At 47.9% G+C, this 22,297-nt stretch overlaps 1 protein-coding gene across 4 annotated transcripts in view; it reads right to left on the bottom strand.

Moving 5' to 3' along the window:
• Positions 1–9,538: 9,538 nt before the first annotated feature.
• SLC24A3 (solute carrier family 24 member 3) overlaps positions 9,539–22,297 on the bottom strand; it is a 422,543-nt gene continuing 409,784 nt past the window's right edge. For all 4 annotated transcript variants that reach the window (XM_061126457.1, XM_061126454.1, XM_061126456.1 and 1 more), the window contains 2 exons: positions 12,771–12,836; positions 9,539–11,315 (listed from right to left, as the gene is read on the bottom strand). In XM_061126457.1, coding sequence (XP_060982440.1) covers positions 11,166–11,315; positions 12,771–12,836 — 216 coding nt within the window. In that variant the 3' untranslated portion in view covers positions 9,539–11,165. The remainder of the gene's footprint in view (positions 11,316–12,770; positions 12,837–22,297) is intronic.

Here is a 22,297-nt window from a genome sequence, read left to right as displayed (position 1 = left end):
ATAATTTCAAGTGGACAGCAAACGGACTCAGCCATACATATTCATGCATCCACTCCCCCCCAAGCTCCCCTCCCTTCCAGGCTGCCCCATAACATTGAGCAGAGTTTCCTGTGCAGTAAGTCCTCATTGGTTATCCATTTTAAATATAGCCATGTGTACATGTCCATCCCAAACTCCCTAACTGTCCCTTTCCCCCATTCTTCTGGTGGGCGATATTTCTAATGGCCTGAGCAGCTGTGAAAGAGACCTCTAAAACCAGCTCCCAGTTGTTTTATGTTTAGATTGGGGTACTAACTGGGAAAAGGAGTGGGGGGACAGGAGAGCCCTAGGGAAGGAAAATTCAGGGGTGGTGTGGGCTAAACGTCCAGAATTCAGCCTGCAGAGAGCTGTGATTGAATTACTCGAGTGAGCTGCCTGAGGATGGGTTCTTCTCTCACTCACAGCAAGGTGGCTGCGCCTGGGTGACCGCAGGACACCACCAATGCCAGCATGACAGTCGGCGCTCCCCTGGGTGAGGAAATTACCCAGCCACCCATGCCCTGGGGGCTGAATCATCTGCTCCTCCACTTCCTGGCTATGTTTGCTTCTGGCTTCAAACTCCGCCGCCATCCAGCTGTGTCTCAAATATCCTTTCAGAAATGACAGCCTAAATGTCCTCCTGGGGGGACCTGTCCCCACACTTATTACAAAAAATTGCTGTTGCATAAAAACCACTCCCCTCTTTGTTCTATTTTCTGCCTCCTCCTGCTAAATGCAATGACTTTCTTGGTTGAGCTATTTTTTTCTCCCCATAGGAAATCTCTCATCTTGCAAATGATGCAAAATCTTATGGCACTTTAGAAGGAAAAAATGTAGAATCAGTCCTGGATTGATTATGGAAAGAAGACAGGTCTGTTTCTCAGTACCACACAGGAATTTCCAGTATTAGCAATATTGCTGGCAGCATATCCACGTGGGTCCATGTTTAAAGAGTTGGGTGAATGTGAAGATTCACCCTGAGTTAGATCTCGGCACCTTCAATGAAGTGCTCCACAGTTATTCCTTTATCCAATGAAAACGGACTTATTAGAACTAAAAGATGACTATCTTGTCGTCCAAATTCAGCAATCAGTTCAGTTCAGTTCACTTCAGTCACTCAGTCACATCTGACTCTTTGCAACACCATGGACTGCAGCACGCCAGGCCTCCCTGTCCATTACCAACTCCTGAAGTGTACCCAAACTCACGTCCATTGAGTCAGTGATGCCATCCAACCATCTCATCATCTGCCATCCTCTTCTCCTGCCTTCACTCTTTCCCAGCATCAGGGGCTTTTCAAATGAGTCAGTTCTTCGCATCAGGTGGTCAAAGTATGGGAGTTTTCGGCTTCAGCATCAGTCCTTCCAATGAATATTCAGGACTAATTTCCTTTAGGGTGGACTGGTTGGATCTCCTTGCAGTCCAAGGGACTCTCAAGAGTCTTCTTCAGCACCACAGTTCAAAAGCATCAATTCTTCAGCACTCAGCTTTCTTTATAGTCCAACTCTCACATCCATACATGACTATTGGGAAAACCAATCCATCCCCAATTTCAAGTGTATTGCTCCCCTTGACCTATTCGGATCCCCACTTGGTACTTCCTGTAATATTCTCAGATGCCAACAATGCAGAGTGACTTTCTAGAAGAGTATGTGTGTAAATGGTCACCTGTCCCCTGGAGAGCAGAGTGACATTTACGGTCAGAGTTTCTCAAACTCGGATGTTCATATCCATTACCCAGGACCTTGTTAAAATGCAGGTTCTGGGACTTCCCAGATGGTCCAAGGGCTAAGACTCTGTGCTCCCAATGCAGGGGGCTCTGGTCCAATTCCTGGTCAGGGAACTAGAGCCCATGTGCCACAATTAAGAGTTTGCATACCACAGCTAAAAGATCCCGTATGCTGCAACTAAAACTCAGTGAACCCAAATAAATAAATAAAAATTAAAAAAAAATTTTTTTAAATGCTGGATCTGATTCAGGAGGTCTGGGTGGGGTCTGAGATTCTGCTTTTCTAACATGCCCCCCGAGTGATGCTGCTGGTCCGAGCACCCTGTGAGCACCGCTTCCCTGAGGCAGCTCCTGTTTCTGGCCAACCAACCTCAGGTCCCCTGTGCATCTTCTCAACACCAAGGAAGAAACTTTATCCTCCTTTTTTCTTTCCTCCCTGGTTGTGCTGTGCAGTATGCATGATCTAGTTCCCTAACCAGGGATAGAACTGATGGCCACTGCACTGGAAGCTCAGAGTCTTAACCACTGGACCCCCCAGGAAACTTGACCATCTTTGTCGGCCCCTTAATACTCTACTGGCTGCACAGACACTCATCACACGTGGTTCTCCTCAGGCAAATTCAAATTGATGAAACAAGATTGAAAAGGTTATTCTTAGTTGCCCAAGCCGCCTTTCGAGTGCTCAACAGCCACGTGCACCTCATGGCTACCATATCAGACAACAGAGGTGGAGGACAGTCACATTCCTGTGGAAAGTTCCAGCGGACAGTGCCGTTCTACAGGGTTCCCCAAGTGTCTCATTCTAGTCAAAGCTGCCTGCTGAAGGCCGACCCACACTTTGAGTAGCAAAGACCCACAACATTCCTGTGTGGTTCTGCACAATCAAATATCCCAAATGGTCTGATTATACTCCGTGAACTGTGGTTCTGAACCAGGGGCACAGGGAGAAACACCCAGGCAGCCCAAGACAGGTAAGCAGATCATCCAGCTCAGAATGTCGGCGGGGGAGAGGGTGGTTAATCGGAAACACACCGCAGGGGATTCTAATGTGGAGCCCAGCCACCGCTGCTTTAGGACTGAATTCAGTACCATGACCTGCACTGACATGCAGCCAGGAGGCCTTGGAAAGGTCTCTGGGCTTGTCACAACACACAACTGCTCATGCCACCTGCACACAGCACCACCTAAGGGGGTGAGGGAGGCGAAACACCTAAGCTACCCTTCCAACCAACCCCTGGACACACCTCTACCCTCACCCCGTATAAGGAACAAGCTTGCCCCGCTACGGCAGCCAGCAAGGAAACCTGCTGTTTGTTCTCAGTTCCCCCTGTGCAACAGAGGGCCCAGTAAAGCTTTGCCTAGGGAAAAAAAAAATACACGACTTTCCAGGGTGGAGGTGGGTCTCTGACGAGCCAGAGGAAGATTGCTTGGTTTTGCCTACTCACAGCTTTTTTAATGTCTGCATTTTCAGGTGAAGTCTCTGAGACACATGATTGTGACTTGAACAACTATTATTGCCTTAAAATTCTAATCAAGACTGGAAACCTGAGGCACCAGTCCTGTGAAGTCTTCATGCAAGACTTTTTTATAATGGTGCCAATTTTAAATACAGCTTTTATTTAAAACATTGCATTCTCCACTTCCAGTCCAGTGCGTGTAAAGTTCAATGTTAACTTCCTTTCTCTGTGTACAAATTCCCTGTTCAAGTATCAAGAATGCTCAGTTATTTACGTAAGAAGAGGTGTTTTTGCAGACATTGAGGGTAAAACAGAATACCCTTCTGCCATTTCCTTGCTTCAAGGGTCCCCAAATTAAAACCTGCCTCATTTACTGAAGTAAACATTTTTATGGTAACACATTTTCTGACGCTCATAGCCATCAGTATCCCTCTGAAGCTGCTCTGTGTATCTTCTGCCCTCTGAATGGCCCTCTCCATGGGAAATAGACACTGTCTGGGCCAAGCAGACCCATGAAAACCAGGCAAATAGTTACTGCTGAGCGATTTCATCTTTATGGGATCTGTGTCTCCAACTGCCCTTATGTCCAGACCTTGCTGGCTCCTCTGAATTATGCCTTTAGCAAGAAGAAGGATGCTATTATGGCCACCATGTCATTATCTAGAGCTCAAAAGTTGGATTAGAACTGTTCCCTGTTTTTATATCCTGTATCACAGAACCTGGGTCTCTTATTAACCCAGCCCTCCCCGCGTCAGTGCTTGCTGTGTGTTGGCATCACTGCTTCGGTAATGAGAATCCTTGAGGAACCCAGCTCTGCACACCTTTGGGGAAGGGGAAGGGAGAAGTCAGGTCAGGCTGTGATACATGACCAAGTGCCAGGTGGGACCGATCAGGACAGTTGATGGATGTGAAGTTGGTGGGGTGGGAAACAGAGGGACCTGGCAGCATTTGGGACTGGCCTCCGTTGCTTTCCGGACTGCTGACTCAATTAGGAACTCCCAGGAAAAGAGCGATACAGGATGCCACCTTCCCAGGGGGCGTGCGGGGAAAACTTACCACTCACTCTGGAAGGCTGTCTTGTCCCAGGTTCACACAGGGAAACTGTGAAACTTTCCGTGCAGCCAGCCCACCTAGGTTAAAATACCACAGGGCCAGAACTCCTTCCTGAAACAAATACCAAAACAGAGTTTAAAATTCGGAATTGGATTCAACTCCTTTTGAGAGTCACAGGTACACCCTGTTACCTGGTCATCCAGGGCACACGAAGCACTGACGCCTCCAATGAATTGATTTGCCTGATTGATAACAGATGAGTGAGTTTCTTGGCAGGGCTCTCTTTTTTTAATCTTCAAACATTTTGTTCTTCCTCCCAAGAAGTGCCCTTGGTTAACATCCAGGTGGCAGATTAAATTCTGCCTGGGAGGGTAAAAGACCTGCTTCTGTTACCAAGGGGTCTGGGAAAAAAATGAAGAAGTACCTTGAATACAATACCTTGCATTCAGTTAATAGTAACAAGACACACATGGGCCTGAGTGGGCAACGCTGCCCCAGGAGCACACATCTTACTTGACTGGCTATGCTGCTGCTTCTCAGCTCAGGGAGAGATCTCATCATTTTTTTTTTTTCCCCCCTGGGGACCACCCTATACAGGCAGAGACCAAGTATAAAATGTTATATTTCTAGAAGGAAGACTCTGCCTTTTCTCCTTGTCCTCCCCCCGCCCCCCAACTGTGCAGAGTAATATCTCAACCCACTTCCTGATTCTTGAGCGCAATTTTTAGTGGATACAAAAATGGGCTCTTACCATGTCATCTGGGAGCACAGTGTGTTCCCTGAGGTTCTCGTGGATAAGCCAGGAGCCCAAGACCAAGTTAAGGTCTGGCTGCAGGCAGCGCCACTCCTGGACCTGTCTCTCCTGGGAGTGGCAGTTGTTTCCAGGTGTAAACTGATCTCGGCAGCCTGGGGATGTGGTTTCTGAGCCCCAGGCAGGATCTCTAGCTGGGGTGTTTTTGGTTTGTTTGTTTGTTTTTGGCTGTGCTGCTTGCAGAATCTTCGTTCCCTGACCAGGGATTGAACCCTGGTCATGGTAGTGAGAGTTAGCTCACTCTAGTGCCAGGCTCTTACTTCTTTCTTGGAGTCATGACATCTTTGTTGGATGGATTTACATCAATGGAACATGTTTAGATTAGAAACATAGCTAGATACAGTTGTAAGGTGCAACTCAGAGTTTGTGAGTTGAAATTTTCTCCTATTTTCATTGTTACTTTCTGTTGTTGGGATTTAGAACAAAATCTTTTTCACCTGGAATGAAAATGGTGGTGGCCTGCTCACATCTCTCCCAAGCTAATACTTCCCCAGAATCCTGGCTCTCCTGCATTTTCATCTTAAACCATTTGCTCCGATCTGCTTTAGTTTTAATTTGAAGGCTGTCTTTGACTGTGAGTAGATGTTTCCTGCCAGATAATAGAGAATGTGGTTTTGAAGAACTGATCATATTTCTTTTCCTACTTTCATCCATTCGTAGAGCTCAGTGGAAGTAAAAAGAAAAAGGAATTTTGAAAGAATGAAAGGAATAATATATGTCTGTATTGTGTGTTTTTCTGTAAGCTGTACACCAGTGATATTGGCAGATGCTACTGTAGGAAAAATGTGGCTTTATGGACAAAACACCCATACACCAGTGATTCTCAAAGTATGACTCAGACTCAGCAGGGATAGTGGAAATATGAATTTTGGGGCCTATCCTTAGAACTACTGAACCAAAAACTCAGGGGCAGGGGCCCCAAATCTGTATTTTAACAAGTCTCCAGGTAAGTCTGATGCATAATTAAATTTGGAAAAATGCTGATTTAGACCATAAGATGAGTAAATGCAGGTAAATATATTTCTTCATATATGAAGTTGACTAATACTGTATTTAACTTCTAAGCAACTGGAGGGAACAATTCAACCTGACATGAAATGAATGACTAGATATTATGGAATTAATGTTTTACATATCTGAAATCACTGGACATAGATTCTCCTGATAGTAAAGCAGCAGGCATCTGGATTCAAACCCAGATTGGTGGTTGGAGTAAAGATGTCTGACCAGAGCAGAGGGTTATTATCTAGCGTTTGAAGAATGAATCATCTTAATCATGGGTGAAACAGTTGACTTATGTGTCAAAAAGAAAGATATGAAACTGAGTGGATACATTTTTTCTGCAAAAATTTTAAAATACTAATTTTATCTTGAAAGCACTTTTTCACACATGTGCAGTTCTTTTTAGCAATGACTTGTAGGCATGGCTCAGAAGTACCCAAAAAACAAACTGCCAGGATCCAGAAATTCCTTGTCACATTTCACTGTGAGCTTTGTATGCAGCTCTCTGGGATCAGTTATTGGATTAATTGTTCCAACAAACCTAAGATGTGATATCACCAAATTCAGCTTTTGACAGATAGGATAAGATGGATGTTGTGTAAAGAAGAAATGTAATTCATATAGATTTGAATACACTTATGAAATAACTTCAGTTTATACCTTGAATGGCATAGATGCTGAAACTCGAATCTTACCTCTTCCCCCTCCTCCCACCCATTGCAAAAAGAAAGACAAAAAACCAGGATGAGTATTAACTATGATTATTCACTATATTTAAAACCTCTACAACTTGGCAAGAGTGTGTACTAAACTGTGGTTCAGTAAAAAGTTAATGGGACGCCTGGGTGTACTTTACTAAGGAAATAAACGTCCTGAGTGCAGCAGTAAGCTATCTGAAAGATTTTGGTGAGGTTTATTATCCTGCCTTGTGTTTTGAAATGAACCACAAAGTTCAATGTGAAATCAATCCTGAGACATGGCATAATTTATCTTGTGCATATTGCTAATCTCTGCATGTCCACAGGCTCAGTTCCTGACTTTTCTAACATGTCTGCAGTGCCTGAAACTCTAGATGATGATGCAATGGACCCACGGCATTTTATTTATTAGAGAAAACTTGGCTGAATCGACCAGATTCCTGAAGTTGGACTATAATACACAGCTGGATAATTGGAAAACTTTCAAATATCCATCAGGTTGTTTTCATACAGAGTTCTGGTGTCAGATAGATGGTGTGTGTGTCTGTGTGTGTGTGTGCATGCATGTGTGTGTGTGTGTTGAGCAGCCACTGCAGAAAATCAAAATAAATGAGACATATTAATTAGTACAAGATGACACAAAATCCAAGAAGGCAATGTCCCATCTACTTCAAAATACTTGATCAAAATGGGTCAGAAGAATTGGATAATTATCTATTAATGGGATAACCATCCTGTTTTGAAAAGATGAAAATAAATCTTGGAGAGAGCAACATTACCATCTCTAATTTCCTATTTCTGTCCCCTCTGCCCCAAATCTGACTATCTTCATGAACAATTAGGTAAAGCTCTAAGGCTACACTTAATTATATTTATTGCAGGTTGAATGTTATTCCTATTTTATATACTGCAACTCGAAACTCTCTGGACTTTACAATATTATTACCCTGTTCTCCCCCCTTTTAACATAAAGACATGTAGGCTTTATTTTTTAAACATGAGTGCTTAAAATAAGTTCACATTTGCTGTTTGAGATGCACAGAGTCTCAAACCCTAGCATGTACATTTAGGACTAAGCTACAAATGTCAGAAGCCACAGATTTAGGAAAACATAATAAGCAGCTCTCCAGCTCTTTTTGAAGGTAAATACAAACCATGTACCTATAAAAGTGCACTCTCCCTTCAAGGGTAGGACCAGCACTTTGCTTTGGGAAGTGGCAAAGCCATCTGGAAATTTCATGGCCTCTCAGTGTATGCAAGGTCACTTAAGGGCATGTGTGGGGACAGTGACTTTGGTAGGCCCTGGCCACGTTGGGAAGACACTTTCTAGAAAGAGAGTGTGTGGTGGTACCCCCTGGGGTCATCCAGGCTGTTTAGGAAGAAGTGCAAGCTTCAGGGTCCACGCCCCCCCCCCACCCCCCACCATTCAGGGCTATTGAGGTGTCCCCTTGTGCATGAAATCACAGCCTGGGAGTTTACAGAAATCAACACATCCCAGAAAACTGCTGAGAGGGTTTCTCTGGTGATACCGGCAGGTTTGGGGCGCTGTAAGAAAGTTCTTCCCTCTAACTCATCCCAACCTCTCCAAAATAAATAAATCCCAGGACAGGGAAAACAGCTGCATCAGCAGTTGCGCATGGCTGGACAGACGGCCCAGTCAGAAGCATGTTCTCAGTCAGCAGTTTAAGATACAATGTGCATGGCTGAGACCTGGCAGAAAGGAGCCCTGCCCAGTTCCTAGGTAAGCAATCATGGTGCATGAAACATGGAAACAACCTTGTCCCAGAATTTCCTTTCTGAGACATTTAGCCTGGAACTATGGTTTCTTAAGATTTCACAGCAAATGTGTTAAAAAAAAAAATCAGGCTTTGGATCAAATGTCTTTGTGTAAGACTAAAACTAATCAAGACAGAATATTTAACATAAAAGCATCTGATGCTTTGTAAGCACCAATCCACTTTATGGTAATACCCTATCCATGTCTAGCGTGTATTTATAAAAAGCACCAATATAGGAGTAAAACACTTTTAGACGTAAACACTCAAGACAAAGCTAAGTTCCTAGTATTTTCCCACCACCTGGGAAGAGATTTTTAAAAATAAACTTGGTGCTGTGAATTACCAGCTATTTTTCTTCTGATTCCTATAAAACAATTATATTGAGGTTCAGGTGGAAACTTGGCTTGTTTGCTCATCTCGGTCTACTTTTAGATGCTGGTAATAATTTTTGTTTGTTTGGCTGCACCTCACAGCATGCGGGATCTTAGTTCCCCAACCAGGGATGGAACCCCCAGCCCCAGCAGGAGAAGCATGGAGTCTTAACCACTGGACTGCCAGGGAAGTCTCCTAATAATGATTTCTTGAGAGTCATGCAGAATATGGCTTATTATGCATTACTTTCTTTCTTTCTTAAGGAACCACCTTGGGGAAGTCTTAATTTTCACAACTGAAATCTACTAAAATCAGACAGGAGGGTGACATGAGCCCTGCTGGACATCACTGTCAACTCTGGAATGCTCTTCCTGTTATGTCCAGCTGAAAGAATTCCTAACATACCGTCGCACGTACTCTACAGAACGACAGGCCTAGAGTCCCTTCAAGATTCAGAGGGGACCCATGATTTGTCACCTCATACCTGCAATCTGCCAGACACTGACCAGATTCCCAGAGGCATCAACCGAGAAACAGTAAACATTCCATGACACCATCTTTTCACCTTCCCTGTGTTCTCTTCACTCCAGGGGGAGAAAGCAACGAGGAAACCGCTCAAGGAAAGATACAGAACAGAGTTTATTTTACACTATCCGTCCAAGAAAACAATCTCCGTAAAACCAGTGCAAAATGTGTAACAGAATCTGTAAGTGTGTCTCAGCTCCGAAAGCCCGAAGTGGTGATTCCCTCTCCCGCTCCTCCGGCCAGCAGGTGCCCCTCGGCCAAGGCCGGCCTCGGTGGGCACCATGGACAGAAACATTCAACCCATTTGTAACAGGTTATTTTTACAATTCATACCAGAGTGTGTACAGGGGAAGGGGAAAACCATACTGAATGAATAGGTGACCAGTGCTTAAAGTAAATACATGGGGCAGCACGGGGCGAGAATCCACAGTTTCAATAAATACAAGTGAACAAGCATGGGTGGGTCTCAACTCCGTGGAGTTGTCTGCGGAGTAATTCAGCGTCGGACAGAACCTAGCAGAGCTGCCGAGCAGCGATTGATAACAACATCCACAGTAACACGCCCTTGAGCGAGTCTGCATCCAACACGTTCTGCGTTTCCAAGGTGTCAGCTCTGTTCCCCCTTCCTGTGCCCCCTCCCCACCCCCGGGGAAGGGAGCGGGGTGCTGGGGCAGCTGGGCTCGGCGACTGTGAGGAAGGACGCTGGCCTTTGAGCCGGCGGTCAGGGTCCAGTGTACTCAGTACGAGGGGCGGTGTCTGTGCAAAGTGCGCTTCTCCACTTCCCGAGAAACCAGTGTCTGTAACTCCTGCCTCCGGGTCACACTCCCTGCCCCCCCAAACACCAAACCAAGAGCAGTCTCAGAGTCTCGGGCGGGAGGCACCTGCCGCGCCGGCTGCCTGGTGCTCAGGATGGAGAGATTAACCGGGGCAGGCAGGCTTCAACTATTGCTTGAGAGGCTAGAAAGAACTGGGGAGAGAGTGATGGTCAGAATGGACAGGCGGGCAGCTGTCTTCTTCCTGGAAAACCCAGGGCCTCAGGGCAGGCCCCCCGGTGTGACGAGAAGGAGTTTGTCCAGGGGCCTCTCCAGCCGCTCCTCTGACGGGCGCTAAATCCACACAAGCTCCAACGCGACTGGGACTCGACCCCAGAGGACGCAGCTGGGACGCCCGGTGGATCAGCGAGGATCCAGGGCCCGGTGAGAGAAGATGCGAGGAAAAAAGTCTCCATCTCTGGAAGGAAAGGAAGAAAAGGGGGAGCCCCCCAAACCAAACAACCCCCAGACTCAGGAACCTAGAAATCAGCCCCAAACATAAGGAAAATCCCAAACGCTCCCTGTCATGCGTGGACCCTCTCCTCTCTCTTCGCCACAGTCTCGGCTCATACATGAGGCCGGCCTTCCATCCAATAACTTAAAAAAGGAGGAGGGGTATATACTAAGTTTGCCTGGCTCGGGCCAGTTAGCAGCCAGTTTTTCTAGAATCTCAGTCACTGTTCAAAAATGGGGCTTGAAAATTCACGCGGAGGTCGGGAGCCTTCACGTGCTGGAGGGCAGAGCTGGAGTCGGGGTGGGGGTCCGGGGCTGGCGGGTCAGGAGGGTGGGAGGGGTAGGGCCAGGGCCCCTGGAGAGGTCGGGGGAGCGGAGGCCCGCGGGCGGCGGAGGCGGACTCGGGCGCCCGCTTGTATTGCACAGAAGGAGGGGCCGAGCTGGGCGCGGCCGCGGGTCAGTGGTCCCCGCACATGGGCAGGTTCACAAAGGTGAACACGTTGAACTCCGTCATGATGGAGAAGCACAGGAACACGCCATAGAGGAAAAGGCAGCCGCACCCCAACTTCCTGTCCAGCTGCCACTTGTTCAGGTGGACGCCAAACACCTGCGAGCAGAGGGCAGGGTCAGAGGGCCCCTCCTCCAGGCGGCCCAGACACCGCAGGCGCACAGGGTTTCCCTCTGCCGGCTCCCTCTGTGTTCCTCTTGCAGCTCTGTCCCCAGCATCCTGACCTCCGACTGTCCGGGGCACCGGGACTCACACTTCAGCCTCTCTCTTCCACCTACGCTCACTCCCTGGGCGGTTGGGGGGGGTGGGTCTCATCCGACTCCTTGACTCTAAACCCCTTCTACGTCCTGGTGTCTCCCGCGTGGGCTTCCTCCTGAACCAGGTGTTCTGACCTGGCCCCTGGGATGTCAGTTTGGCACTGAAACCTTCAGATGTTGGAACTTGCTTCTCCTTCCAGACCTACTTTGTTTCAGTTCTTCAACAGCCCTCCAGGGCAGAGGGGGCAGTGGTGAGACCCTGTCCCAGGAATGCCCAGCCACAGCATCCCGAGACGCAGTGGACCTGCAAGCCAGCGGGCACTCAGAGGTCAGACATAAGGTCCCTACCGGCCTCACTGGTCGGTCTGTATAATGGGGCTGATACCAGTGACTACCTATTCCAGTGTGGTGAGCTCCACATGGGGAAATTCCCACGGTAAGGACTCGTGTGATGGTTACAAGCATAATAACCCTAAGTCATACCAACTTGAAGAACCTCCTAAAAAGAAGGAATAGATGGGTTTTCACTATTGTGTAAGGCAGTATTTGATCTGGTAAAACCTTGACGTTGGACTTGCATGCTGGTCCTGGAAATGACCTCTCCTGCCCTCATGAATTCCCATTCTCTACATATGTATGTTCTCATGACAGGTGTGCTTCAACAAATAGTTCCTTGAACAATTCAGGAAAAAAACACATTGCATTTCTTACTGTGAAAATTCAGTAGCATACGTGTACGTTATCAGACACTTAGGGCATGTGGGTCAGTCCACATGGTGGTGTGAACTTGCTCCCACCAAAGGTGTCAACTGAGTTGGAATAGTTTATGCAAGTGGATGGATGGCCAAGGCAGTGCAGTGGCATCAAAGTGCACTCACTGTCCAGCAAGTCTGTCCTCAGTCTTTGAGTGTTGGTCACATCCATGGATTTATGGAGATGTTTAGGAACCTGGAATAGTCAATTAATTGAAATATAACCTTCTGTAGCCTCATCTTGCAGAAAAAGTGGGATTCACCCTATTGCTTTTGATAAATGTTTGTGTTTGATATGAGACAGCCTGCGCTTCTGAGAGGAGGCTGGCTCCTTTCAGAAAGGGAGGCTTTCTCGTGGGTTGCCAGGAGGCTTTCTCATGGGTTGTAGAGGACACAGCCATGAGATGGGATAACCTCGACACTGACTGTCCCTATCCACCAGGAGGCCAAGCCCATCTGGTGTCCAAACAGACTCTGTAGCCAGAGAACCCAAGGGGATGGGGGGAGAGGTAGGGACTGGAGAGCGGAGAGAGCTGCAGACCCACCGTGACGAAGACGGAGGCCAGGAGCAAGCCCACGGAGTAGATCAACCCCCGGCTGTTCAGTCGAATCTGTAAGAGAGGATAACAGTCTGTAAGAGAGGAAGAGTTAGGCTCCCGAAACACATCTGCAAAGTGCGGGGCCGTGAGTTCTAGTGAGGCCGAGACCCTCCTCCAGGATGGAGGGCAATGGCAGCTCCTCAGTGGGGATGGCGCTTTCCTCGACATCCAGGGGGCACCCTGGCCTGGTCCACCCTCAGCCCCAACCCTGCCCCCTCCAGCAGCTGACTGCCCCGTGGCCACTTGAATTCTCCATCCTGTGTGGCCTGATTCTTATTTCCTGGGGGACCTGACTTTCAGGGAGCTTCCGCTTTCCCGACACACAACTTTTAGGGTGAATTTAATAATGTGGGTCATGGGAGCAATATTTTGAAAAATATGACTTAAGCTTTTCTTTTTTTTTTAAAGAATCTTTTAGGGCCCCTTGGGGGCGGGGCCCCAGGCACCTACCGACATCTCCCTGCGCACCTTCCTATCTGCCTTTGACTAAGCTTTTTAATCTCTTTTGCATTCAAATGTCTGTGACCTTCACCTGAACTTGATGGGAAGTGGTGAGTGAGGGTTGCTATTTTGAACAGGCAAAGAAGAGTTAACATTTCAATTTCTGATGTTTTGTTTGTTTTCCACAGTAACACAGTGGGGTTAACAGGCACACTTTGAAGATTAAAAAAAATACAAACAACAATTTCTGGAATTCTTAGGAGCCCTGTCCAGTGCAACTTCCCATGAGGCACGCATAGTCTTAGTCCCCTGATCAGAACCTGTGCCTTCAGCAATAGAAGCGCAGAGTCTTAACCACTGGGTCACCAGGGAAGTTCAAGCGCAGTAAGTCTTACCCCGTGAAAAACTAGTTTCTTGGGGTCTTGCTAAACCAGACAATCTCACCAACCATTCTCACCTCTGGACAAGATGTGGAGCCTCAACTGTGCAGTGTGGACCTAAACCAGCATTCCCTGCTCCTGCCTCACAGATGCGAGGCCCATGAAGTGCAAAGGCAGGCGGTCCCCATGGCGATGCCTTTCTGAGAACAGGCAATGCACTCGGATTGTTCAGCCTTGACATTTGACGTTGTTTTTATTTCTTGCCTTCAAAACTATGAATTTTCACTCTCCAACTCCCTCTTGGCAGTTGCTGGAGAGGAAACAGGAGGCTAGCTGGTTCCTGAGTCAACAGGAATTTAGGCTCCACGGATGTGTCTTTTAGTGCAAATGCACACAGAGACTGCGTCACCCCCAATTTCCCGCGTGCATGTGGCTCATAAAACAGCCCCCTGAATCCTACACCGATTGTTTAAGGACCTGAACCTCCAGCCTCAAAGACCCTGACTTCCCCCACATCGCAGTGTAAAATCTCTGTATGTTTTGAGGTCAGCTCCACCCGACCAGCAAATTCTTTTAGGAAAAACAAGAAGCCCCTGGATTTTCGCTAATTGGTTTATAACTCAGAACACATGTGGTTGTCACTTTGCATTTTCTGACTTGGGTGGTTTGAACAGTTGCTGAGGCTTCGGTTCCAAATGGATACGTCCAGCTGGGACTTTACACTATGTAACGTCACAGGGTGGGAGGCTTTCCTTGAACAGTGGCATGAGGTCAGAAAGTGAATGAGAACTGGAACAGCAGCTTTCTCCCCAGAGTGTGTGCACACACACGGGCTGCACTGAGTTCTCACAGCAGCTCCTCGAAGTGTCCTGAGCTGCGTGAAGGTGAGACAGCTGAGGCTCCAGGAAGTGAAGCCCTTGGCCCCGGTGAGACTCAGCTCACACTGTGTGTGTGTGTGTGTGTTCGTAAGACTCAGCTCACACTGTGTGTGTGTGTGTGTGTGTGTGTGTGTAAGACTCAGCTCACACTGTGTGTGTGTGTGTATAAGACTCAGCTCACACTGTGTGTAAGACTTAGCTCACACTGTGTGAGTGTGTAAGACTCAGCTCACACTGTGTGTGTGTAAGACTCAGCTCACACTGTGTGTGTAAGACTCAGCTCACACTGTGTGTGTGTAAGACTCAGCTCATACTCTGTGTGTGAGTGTGTAAGACTCAGCTCACACTATGTGTGTGTGTGTGTTGGGGGTTTCCTCACTGTATGTGTGTGTAAGACTCAGCTCACACTGTGTGTGTGTGTAAGACTCAGCTCACACTGTGTGTGTGTGTGTGTGTGTGTAAGACTCAGCTCACACTGTGTGTGTGTGTGTGTAAGACTCAGCTCACACTATGTGTGTGTGTGTGTTGGGGGTTTCCTCACTGTATGTGTGTGTAAGACTCAGCTCACACTGTGTGTGTGTGTAAGACTCAGCTCACACTGTGTGTGTGTGTGTATAAGACTCAGCTCACACTGTGTGTGTTTGTGTGTATGACTCAGCTCACACTGTGTGTGTGTGTGTAAGACTCAGCTCATACTGTGTTTGTGTGTGTGTAAGACTCAGCTCACTCTATGTGTGTTTGTGTGTGTTGGGGGTTTCCCCACTGTATGTGTGTGTAAAGCTCAGCTCACACTGTGTGTGTGTGTGTAAGACTCAGCTCATACTCTGTGTGTGTGTGTGTGTGTAAGACTCAGCTCACTCTTTGTGTGTGTGTGTGTGGGGGGGGGTTTTCCCCACTGTGTGTGTAAGACTCAGCTCACACTGTGTGTGTGTGTGTAAGACTCAGCTCATACTCTGTGTGTGTGTGTGTGTGTAAGACTCAGCTCACTCTATGTGTGTGTGTGTGTGTGTTGGGAGTTTCCCCACTGTATGTGTGTGTAAGACTCAGCTCACACTGTGTGTGTTTGTGTGTGTGTGTGTGTAAGACTCAGCTCACACTGTGTGTGTGTGTGTAAGACTCAGCTCACACTGTGTGTGTGTGTGTGTGTGAGTGTGTGAGACTCAGCTCACTCTGTGTGTGTGTGTGTGTTGGGGGTTTCCCCACTGTATGTGTGTGTAAGACTCAGCTCACACTGTGTGTGTGTGTGTGTGTGTGTGTGTGTAAGACTCAGCTCACACTGTGTGTGTGTGTGAGTGTGTAATACTCAGCTCACTCTGTGTGTGTGTGTGTGTGTTGGGGGTTTCCCCACTGTATGTGTGTGTAAGACTCAGCTCACACTGTATGTGTGTGTGTGTGTGTAAGACTCAGCTCACACTGTGTGTGTGTGTGTGTTGGGGGTTTCCCCACTGTGTGTGTGTGTGTAAGACTCGGCTCGCACTGTGTGTGTGTGTGTTGGGGGTTTCCCCACTGTGTGTGTGTGTAAGACTTGGCTCATACTGTGTGTGTGTGTGTGTGTGTGTGTGTGTGTGTGTTGGGGGTTTCCCCACTGTGTGTGTGTGTAAGACTTGGCTCACACTGTGTGTGTTTGTGTGTGTGTGTAAGACTCAGCTCACACTGTGTGTGTGTGTGTGTGTGTGTGTGTGTAAGACTCAGCTCACTGTGTGTGTGTAAGACTCAGCTCACACTGTGTGTGTGTGTGTGTGTGTGTGTGTGTGTGTGTAAGACTCAGCTCACACCGTGTATGTGTAAGACTCAGCTCACACTGTGTGTGTGTGTGTGTGTGTGTAAGACTCAGCTCACACTGTGTGCGTGTGTGTATGTGGTGCAGGTTTCCCCACTCACCCGAGCAATTCTGCGGCACCAGCTGGCTGTCCTTCATCTGACACTTCCTACCTGGAGGCGCCATCAGATCCCACAGGCTGGGGCTCAGCCCTGCAAGGCTGTTTCCCTCACCCCTACTGGAGATGCAGGTACAAGTCCAGGTTGTCACCTGTGCTTCTGATGAGCAGGTTATAGATCTGAGGTTCACACAGAGGTTCCAAGAGGGAACCCCCTCCTTGGGTTCAGCTGGTTTGCTAGAGGGCTCACAGAGCTCAGAGAAACACATTCCTTACTCTGTCACTGGGTTGTTAAAACATGATGTGACTCAGATGGACGAGACGCGCAGGGTGAGGTGAGGGGAAAGGCTCAGGGTTCCAGGCCTCTCAGGACCCGCTCTCCCTACATCTCCACATGTTCCCAGAAGCTCTCTGAACCCCATCGTTTTGGGGCTTTTACAGAGGCCTCGTTACAAAGGCACAACTGATTAAATCTACTGCTGCTGCTGACTGAGGGACCTCCAGCCCCTCTCTCTGCCCCAGAGTTCACAGTATTGGGATGCAAAGTTCCAGCCCTCAAATCACAGGGTTGTTTCTCTTGCCAACCAGCTCCATTCTTAAGTGCTGTCCCAAAGTCACCTCATTCACATAAAAAGATAATTCTGAGGCTTTTAGGAGCTCTGTGCTAGAAAAAAAAAAACCAAACATATATTTCTGACTACAAATTGCAGTATTACACAAGGCCATGGAGCTGGTAGGGGTCACGTCTGCACCAAGAATCAGGCTTCAGCCTGAAAATTCTAGACTCTTTGGTGCACCTTGCAGGGCACAGGAGAAAAGCCAGGGCTTTCTCCACCTGCTAAGAACTTTCTAGGGTGGCATCTGGGCCCCTCTTACCATCTTGGTGGGGCCACCTGACTCCCTGGAGCCCACACTGGCTTCTGTGGTCTGTGTCTGAGGCGCCTCCTCGAGCCCTGGAAGTGCCACCACCCACCTCTCTGGCCACACCTGTCCACCCCCTACTGGGTTCTCCCCCACACCCGGAATAAAGTCCTCACCCCACCCTCATCTTCAGAATGGAGTGGTTTCGGGAGGGATCTAAAACTTTGATGGTGAGATGGAATCTGCTTCAGGCCTTGGTGACCTAGGAAAGACCCTACCTCCCCCCAAATATCACCTCATTTTTCCTACAATCTCAAGAGCAAGATTCGTCTTAAGGGGATTGGGTGGTATCATTGCAGCCCCCAGGGCCTTGTTAGAACAGCCTTAAGAAGAACCATTCATTGCGAAGCCCCCAGACGATCCCCAGTTACCTCACTAGGTCCGTGGGAACAGTCTGTGGCCAGGCCCTGGCAATGGTTTCTGCATTTTCCTGGTTTCCATGGTGTCAGTATTCCTGCCAAGGTCAAGTGCAAGCTGCTCACGTGGCCTCACTGAGAGTGGAGTGGGGAAGGGCTCCGTGCAGCTGTCCCAGGGTTGGGGCAGGGTTTGTTGAAAAAGAAAAACTGGTCTGGCAACTGGAACAGAAACTGTATACCAGGAGATCGACTTAGGAATGTTTATCCTCGAGAACATTCTTCCTCGAGTAGGAAGATGTGGTAGCATTGAGAACTGACTGGTAGGTTCTGGGTGCACTGGCTGAGTCGGACACAGCTTTGCTCTCAGAGGGTGAGGGAAGATGACACCCCCCTCCCCAACTATATGACTGAAGAGGCAGTGGACATGGCTGGATGGCTTCTCGGAGGAGGGGACAGCTAGCAGACAGATGGCATTAGAAGGAGGAACTTGGGAAGAGCCTTCCTCCATGTGGTCAGTCTTTCTGGAAACAGGATGCTCATCCTTGCCCTTTCTGGCTGACCACCCCCCAGCCTCCTTCCCTGGACCGTTTCTCACTACCTGACATTAGGGTATGGTCCTGGTTCTCTTCTCTGTTTACACTTACACCCTGTATGAGCTTTAGGCTTAAAAACCCATACTAACACTCTTGACTGTCAGAGGTCTTGCCTCTGAATTTATCTCATTGTCTGCCTGATGTCTCCACCAGGACGACCCTCAGGCACATCACACCTCATCTGGTTCTAAGCACAACCCTGGACGCTGTCTCTTAAATATGCTCTCCCACCCTGGCTCCCCTGGGGTCTCTCTCCCCCCAGCTCACATATTCTGCTTTACCTACAAATGCTTCATAACTGGTCTGGCTGCCCTTTGTCTTGTCTGGTTCCACGATGGTGTGATCATTCACCTAGAGCCAGACATCCTGGAATGTGAAGTCAAGTGGGCCTTAGGAAGCATCGCTATGAACAAAGCTAGTGGAGGTGATGGAATTCCAGTTGAGCTATCTCAGATCCTAAATGATGATGCTGTGAAACTGCTGCACTCAGTATGCCAGCAAATTTGGAAAACTCAGTGGCCACAGGACTGGAAAAGGTCAGTTTTCATTCTAATCCCAAAGAAAGGCAATGCCAAAGAATGCTCAAACTACCGCACAATTGCACTCATCTCACACGCTAGCCAAGTAAATCTCAAAATTCTCCAAGTCAGGCTTCAATAGTACATGAACTGTGAACTTCTAGATGTTCAAGCTGGATTTAGAAAAGGCAGAGGAACCAGAGATCAAACTGCCAACATCTGTTGGATCATCAAAAAAGCGAGAGAGTTCCAGAAAAACATCTATTTCCGCTTTATTGACTATGCCAAAGCTTTTGACTGTGTGGATCACACCAAACTGTGGAAAATTCTGAAAGAGATGAGAATACCAGACCACCTTACCTGCCTCCTGAGAAATCTGTATGCAGGTCAAGAAGCAACAGTTAGAACTGGACATAGAACAACAGACTCCTTTCTGGGAAAGGAGTACGTCAAGGCTGTATAATGTCACCCTGTTTACTTAACTTATATGCAGAGTACATCATGAGAAATGCTGGACTGGATGAAGCACAAGCTGAAATCAAGATTGCAGGGAGAAATATCAATAACCTCACATGTGCAGATGACACCACCCTTATGACAGAAAGCGAAGAAGAACTAAAGGGCCTCTTGATGAAAGTGAAAGAGGAAAGTGAAAAAGTTGGCTTAAAGCTCAACATTCAGAAAACTAAGATCATGGCATCTGGTCCCATCACTTCGTGGCCAATAGATGGGGAATCAATGGAAACAGTGACAGACTTAATTTTTTTTTGGCTCCAAAATCACTGCAGATGGTGACTGCTGCCATGAAATTAAGACACTTGCTCCTTGGAAGAAATGTTACATCCAACCTAGACAGCATATTAAAAGGCAGAGACATTACTTTGCCAACAAAAGTCCGTCTAGTCAAAGCTATGGTTTTTCCAGTAGTCATGTATGGATATGAGAGTTGGACTATAAAGAAAGCTGAGCGCTGAAGAATGGATGCTTTTGAACTGTGGTGTTGGAGAAGACTCTTGAGAGTCCCTTGAACTGCAAGGAGATCCAACCAGTACATCCTAAAGGAAATCAACCCTGAATATTCATTAGAGGAAATGATGCTGAAGCTGAAACTCTAATACTTAGGCCCCCTGATGCGAAGAACTGACTCATTGGAAAAGACCCTGATGCTGGGAAAGATTGAAGGCAGGAGGAGAAGGGCACGACAGAGGACGAGATGGCTAGATGGCATCACCGACTCGATGGACATGAGTTTGGGTAAGATCCGGGAGTTGGTGATGGACAGGGAAGCCTGGCATGCTGCAGTCCATGGGGTCACAAAGAGTCAGACACGATTGAGTGACTGAACTGAACTGAACTGAACTGACCCTTTCCCCACACTACAGCTGGAATTCTCTTCCTCAAAGGACGGACAATCACACCACCCGCTTCCTTGTCCCCATGACCACGGCTCTTCGTGTCCTTGCCCACGTGGCCTCTCTGGGCTCCAGCTCACCCCTGCCACTCATCCGTGTCCCTCCCACTTCCCCACCCCCCCACCCCCACCCCCAGGCAGAGGAACTGCCCTCGGGTCCTTCAGTGCCTAGAACATTCTCTTATCTTGGGTCTTCTATTAGCTGTTCCTTCTGCTTAGAAAAAGCCTCTCACCTTTACCTGCTTGGCTTCTGATAATCTCAGTTTCTCAGGGTAAGGGGCATTTCCTCACATGCATCCAGGTGACCTGGCCCCGGCCCACAGACACATGCTGCCCTGAATGCTGCATGGCCAGCTCTCGGGAGGGCAGGGGTCACACTGTGTGGTCATGTCCTCCCGGAGGCTGGGGCTCCGGGAGCACAGGACGGTGTCCGTCTGGCTCACTGAGGCAGCCCCAGCGACGGCTTCCAGCTCAGCACAGAGAAGGCAGTCAATCTCATGTCTGAGTAGAAGAGTGACCTGGACAGAGGGGTGGGGGGAGAATGCTTCCGATCACTTCTTTTTACCTCCATGGATTCTGGAATAAGGTGGACTCTTGGTTGGAGAGAGAGAAAGACAGACTCCCTTGCTGCCCCTGTTTGCTGCTTCTTAGGTTTCTTTGACGTTTCTAAACCCCAGCTCAGAAATCTAGATTTTGCCCTAGCTGCCTGGAGCTTGCCTGCTGACTTCCTTAGTTTGGTGGGAGCAGGCAGGAGAGACTTATCACCGAGATGGAATAAGAAGTACTCATTTTCCAAACCGACTCTTAGAAATAGCTGTTACTGGGGGCACTTAGGTAGTTAGCTGGCTTCTGAGCAAGACACTAGTACTGAGAAATGCAAAATCTGTGCATCTGCCTTCCTTCCTTGCTGTCAGAAGCCTGAACCTAATACTTTGCACAAAACAGCTGTCTCAGTGGTAATTTATCCAGTAATCATGACCTGGAAATCCAGCTAGGCGAGATGGAAAAATGGCTTCAGAACCATAGCAGCTCCCTTGTGAGGGTGGAGAGGCCATTAAACCCACACAGGCCGCTGAGTACTGATGTCAGAGAGACAGGAAGATGTCATGCGGGTCACTGAAATGCTAACAGGTGGAGGCCCCTGACTGTCCTTTCGGAAGGAACACTCTCTCCTGGAAAAAGCTGGAGGCAGAGATGAGGGAAGACTAAACATTCAAGACCAATAAGCCTCTAAATTTGCTTTTCCATGAGCCTGAAATTATCTTTGCAAGCAACTTCTATATCTCGGTATGAAGTTATACACGGGTACCCCTACAGTGTGGCTGGGTGTGGGGGGCTGGCCCAGAGGGCCCGATGGAAGCTGTGGAGGGACCAGGGCATGGACAAATGGGTCACCTTCACGGAAGGATCCAGAGTGGTTCCTCCGACACGCAGATGGAAATTGTGGTAGACTCACCTCTTACTGCAGCTGCGGGCAGTGGCTGTTTGAGCTGCACCAATGCCTGTGGGATTTTACTCTTAATTTTTTCTGGATGTCTGAGAATCACCACCATGAATGCACATTATTTAACTGGGCTGAAATACAGCAACGCTCTTAGGAGCTACTGATGTATGAGGAATGCTCATCCCTACAATTGAGAAAATAAAATGTATTCTGTATTTAAACAAGGTAAATGTCCTGCTGCATGGATGGCAAATGCCAAGTGGACAAGGTCTCACACTCAGGCTCCAGCAGCAGGGAGAGAGTGTGGGTAAATGACTGAGGGACAAAGTAGGGTCTTCACTTGTTCCAGCCACATGTCAAGTGCTTGAATGTCTCATGGGACTAGCGGCTGACTATATTCCACATTCCATGGCTGGAACATTTTCATCACTGCAGAAAGTTCAACTGGGCAGGCTCTGCTCCAGAGTTTTCCCTGATTATAATTCTCTAGTTAAAGTTTCTCTAATTTTCTATGACTTGGGAGAAAAGCTATGACAAACCTAGACAGCATATTAAAAAGCAGAGAGACATCACTTTGCTGACAAAGGTCCATATGGTCAAAGCTATGGTTTTTCTAGTAGTCATGTATAGATGTGAGAGCTGGACCATAAAGAA

The sequence above is a fragment of the Dama dama genome, chromosome 23 (assembly GCF_033118175.1).
Source record: "Dama dama isolate Ldn47 chromosome 23, ASM3311817v1, whole genome shotgun sequence".
NCBI lineage: Eukaryota > Metazoa > Chordata > Mammalia > Artiodactyla > Cervidae > Dama > Dama dama.
This window is presented reverse-complemented; position numbering and strand designations above follow the sequence as displayed.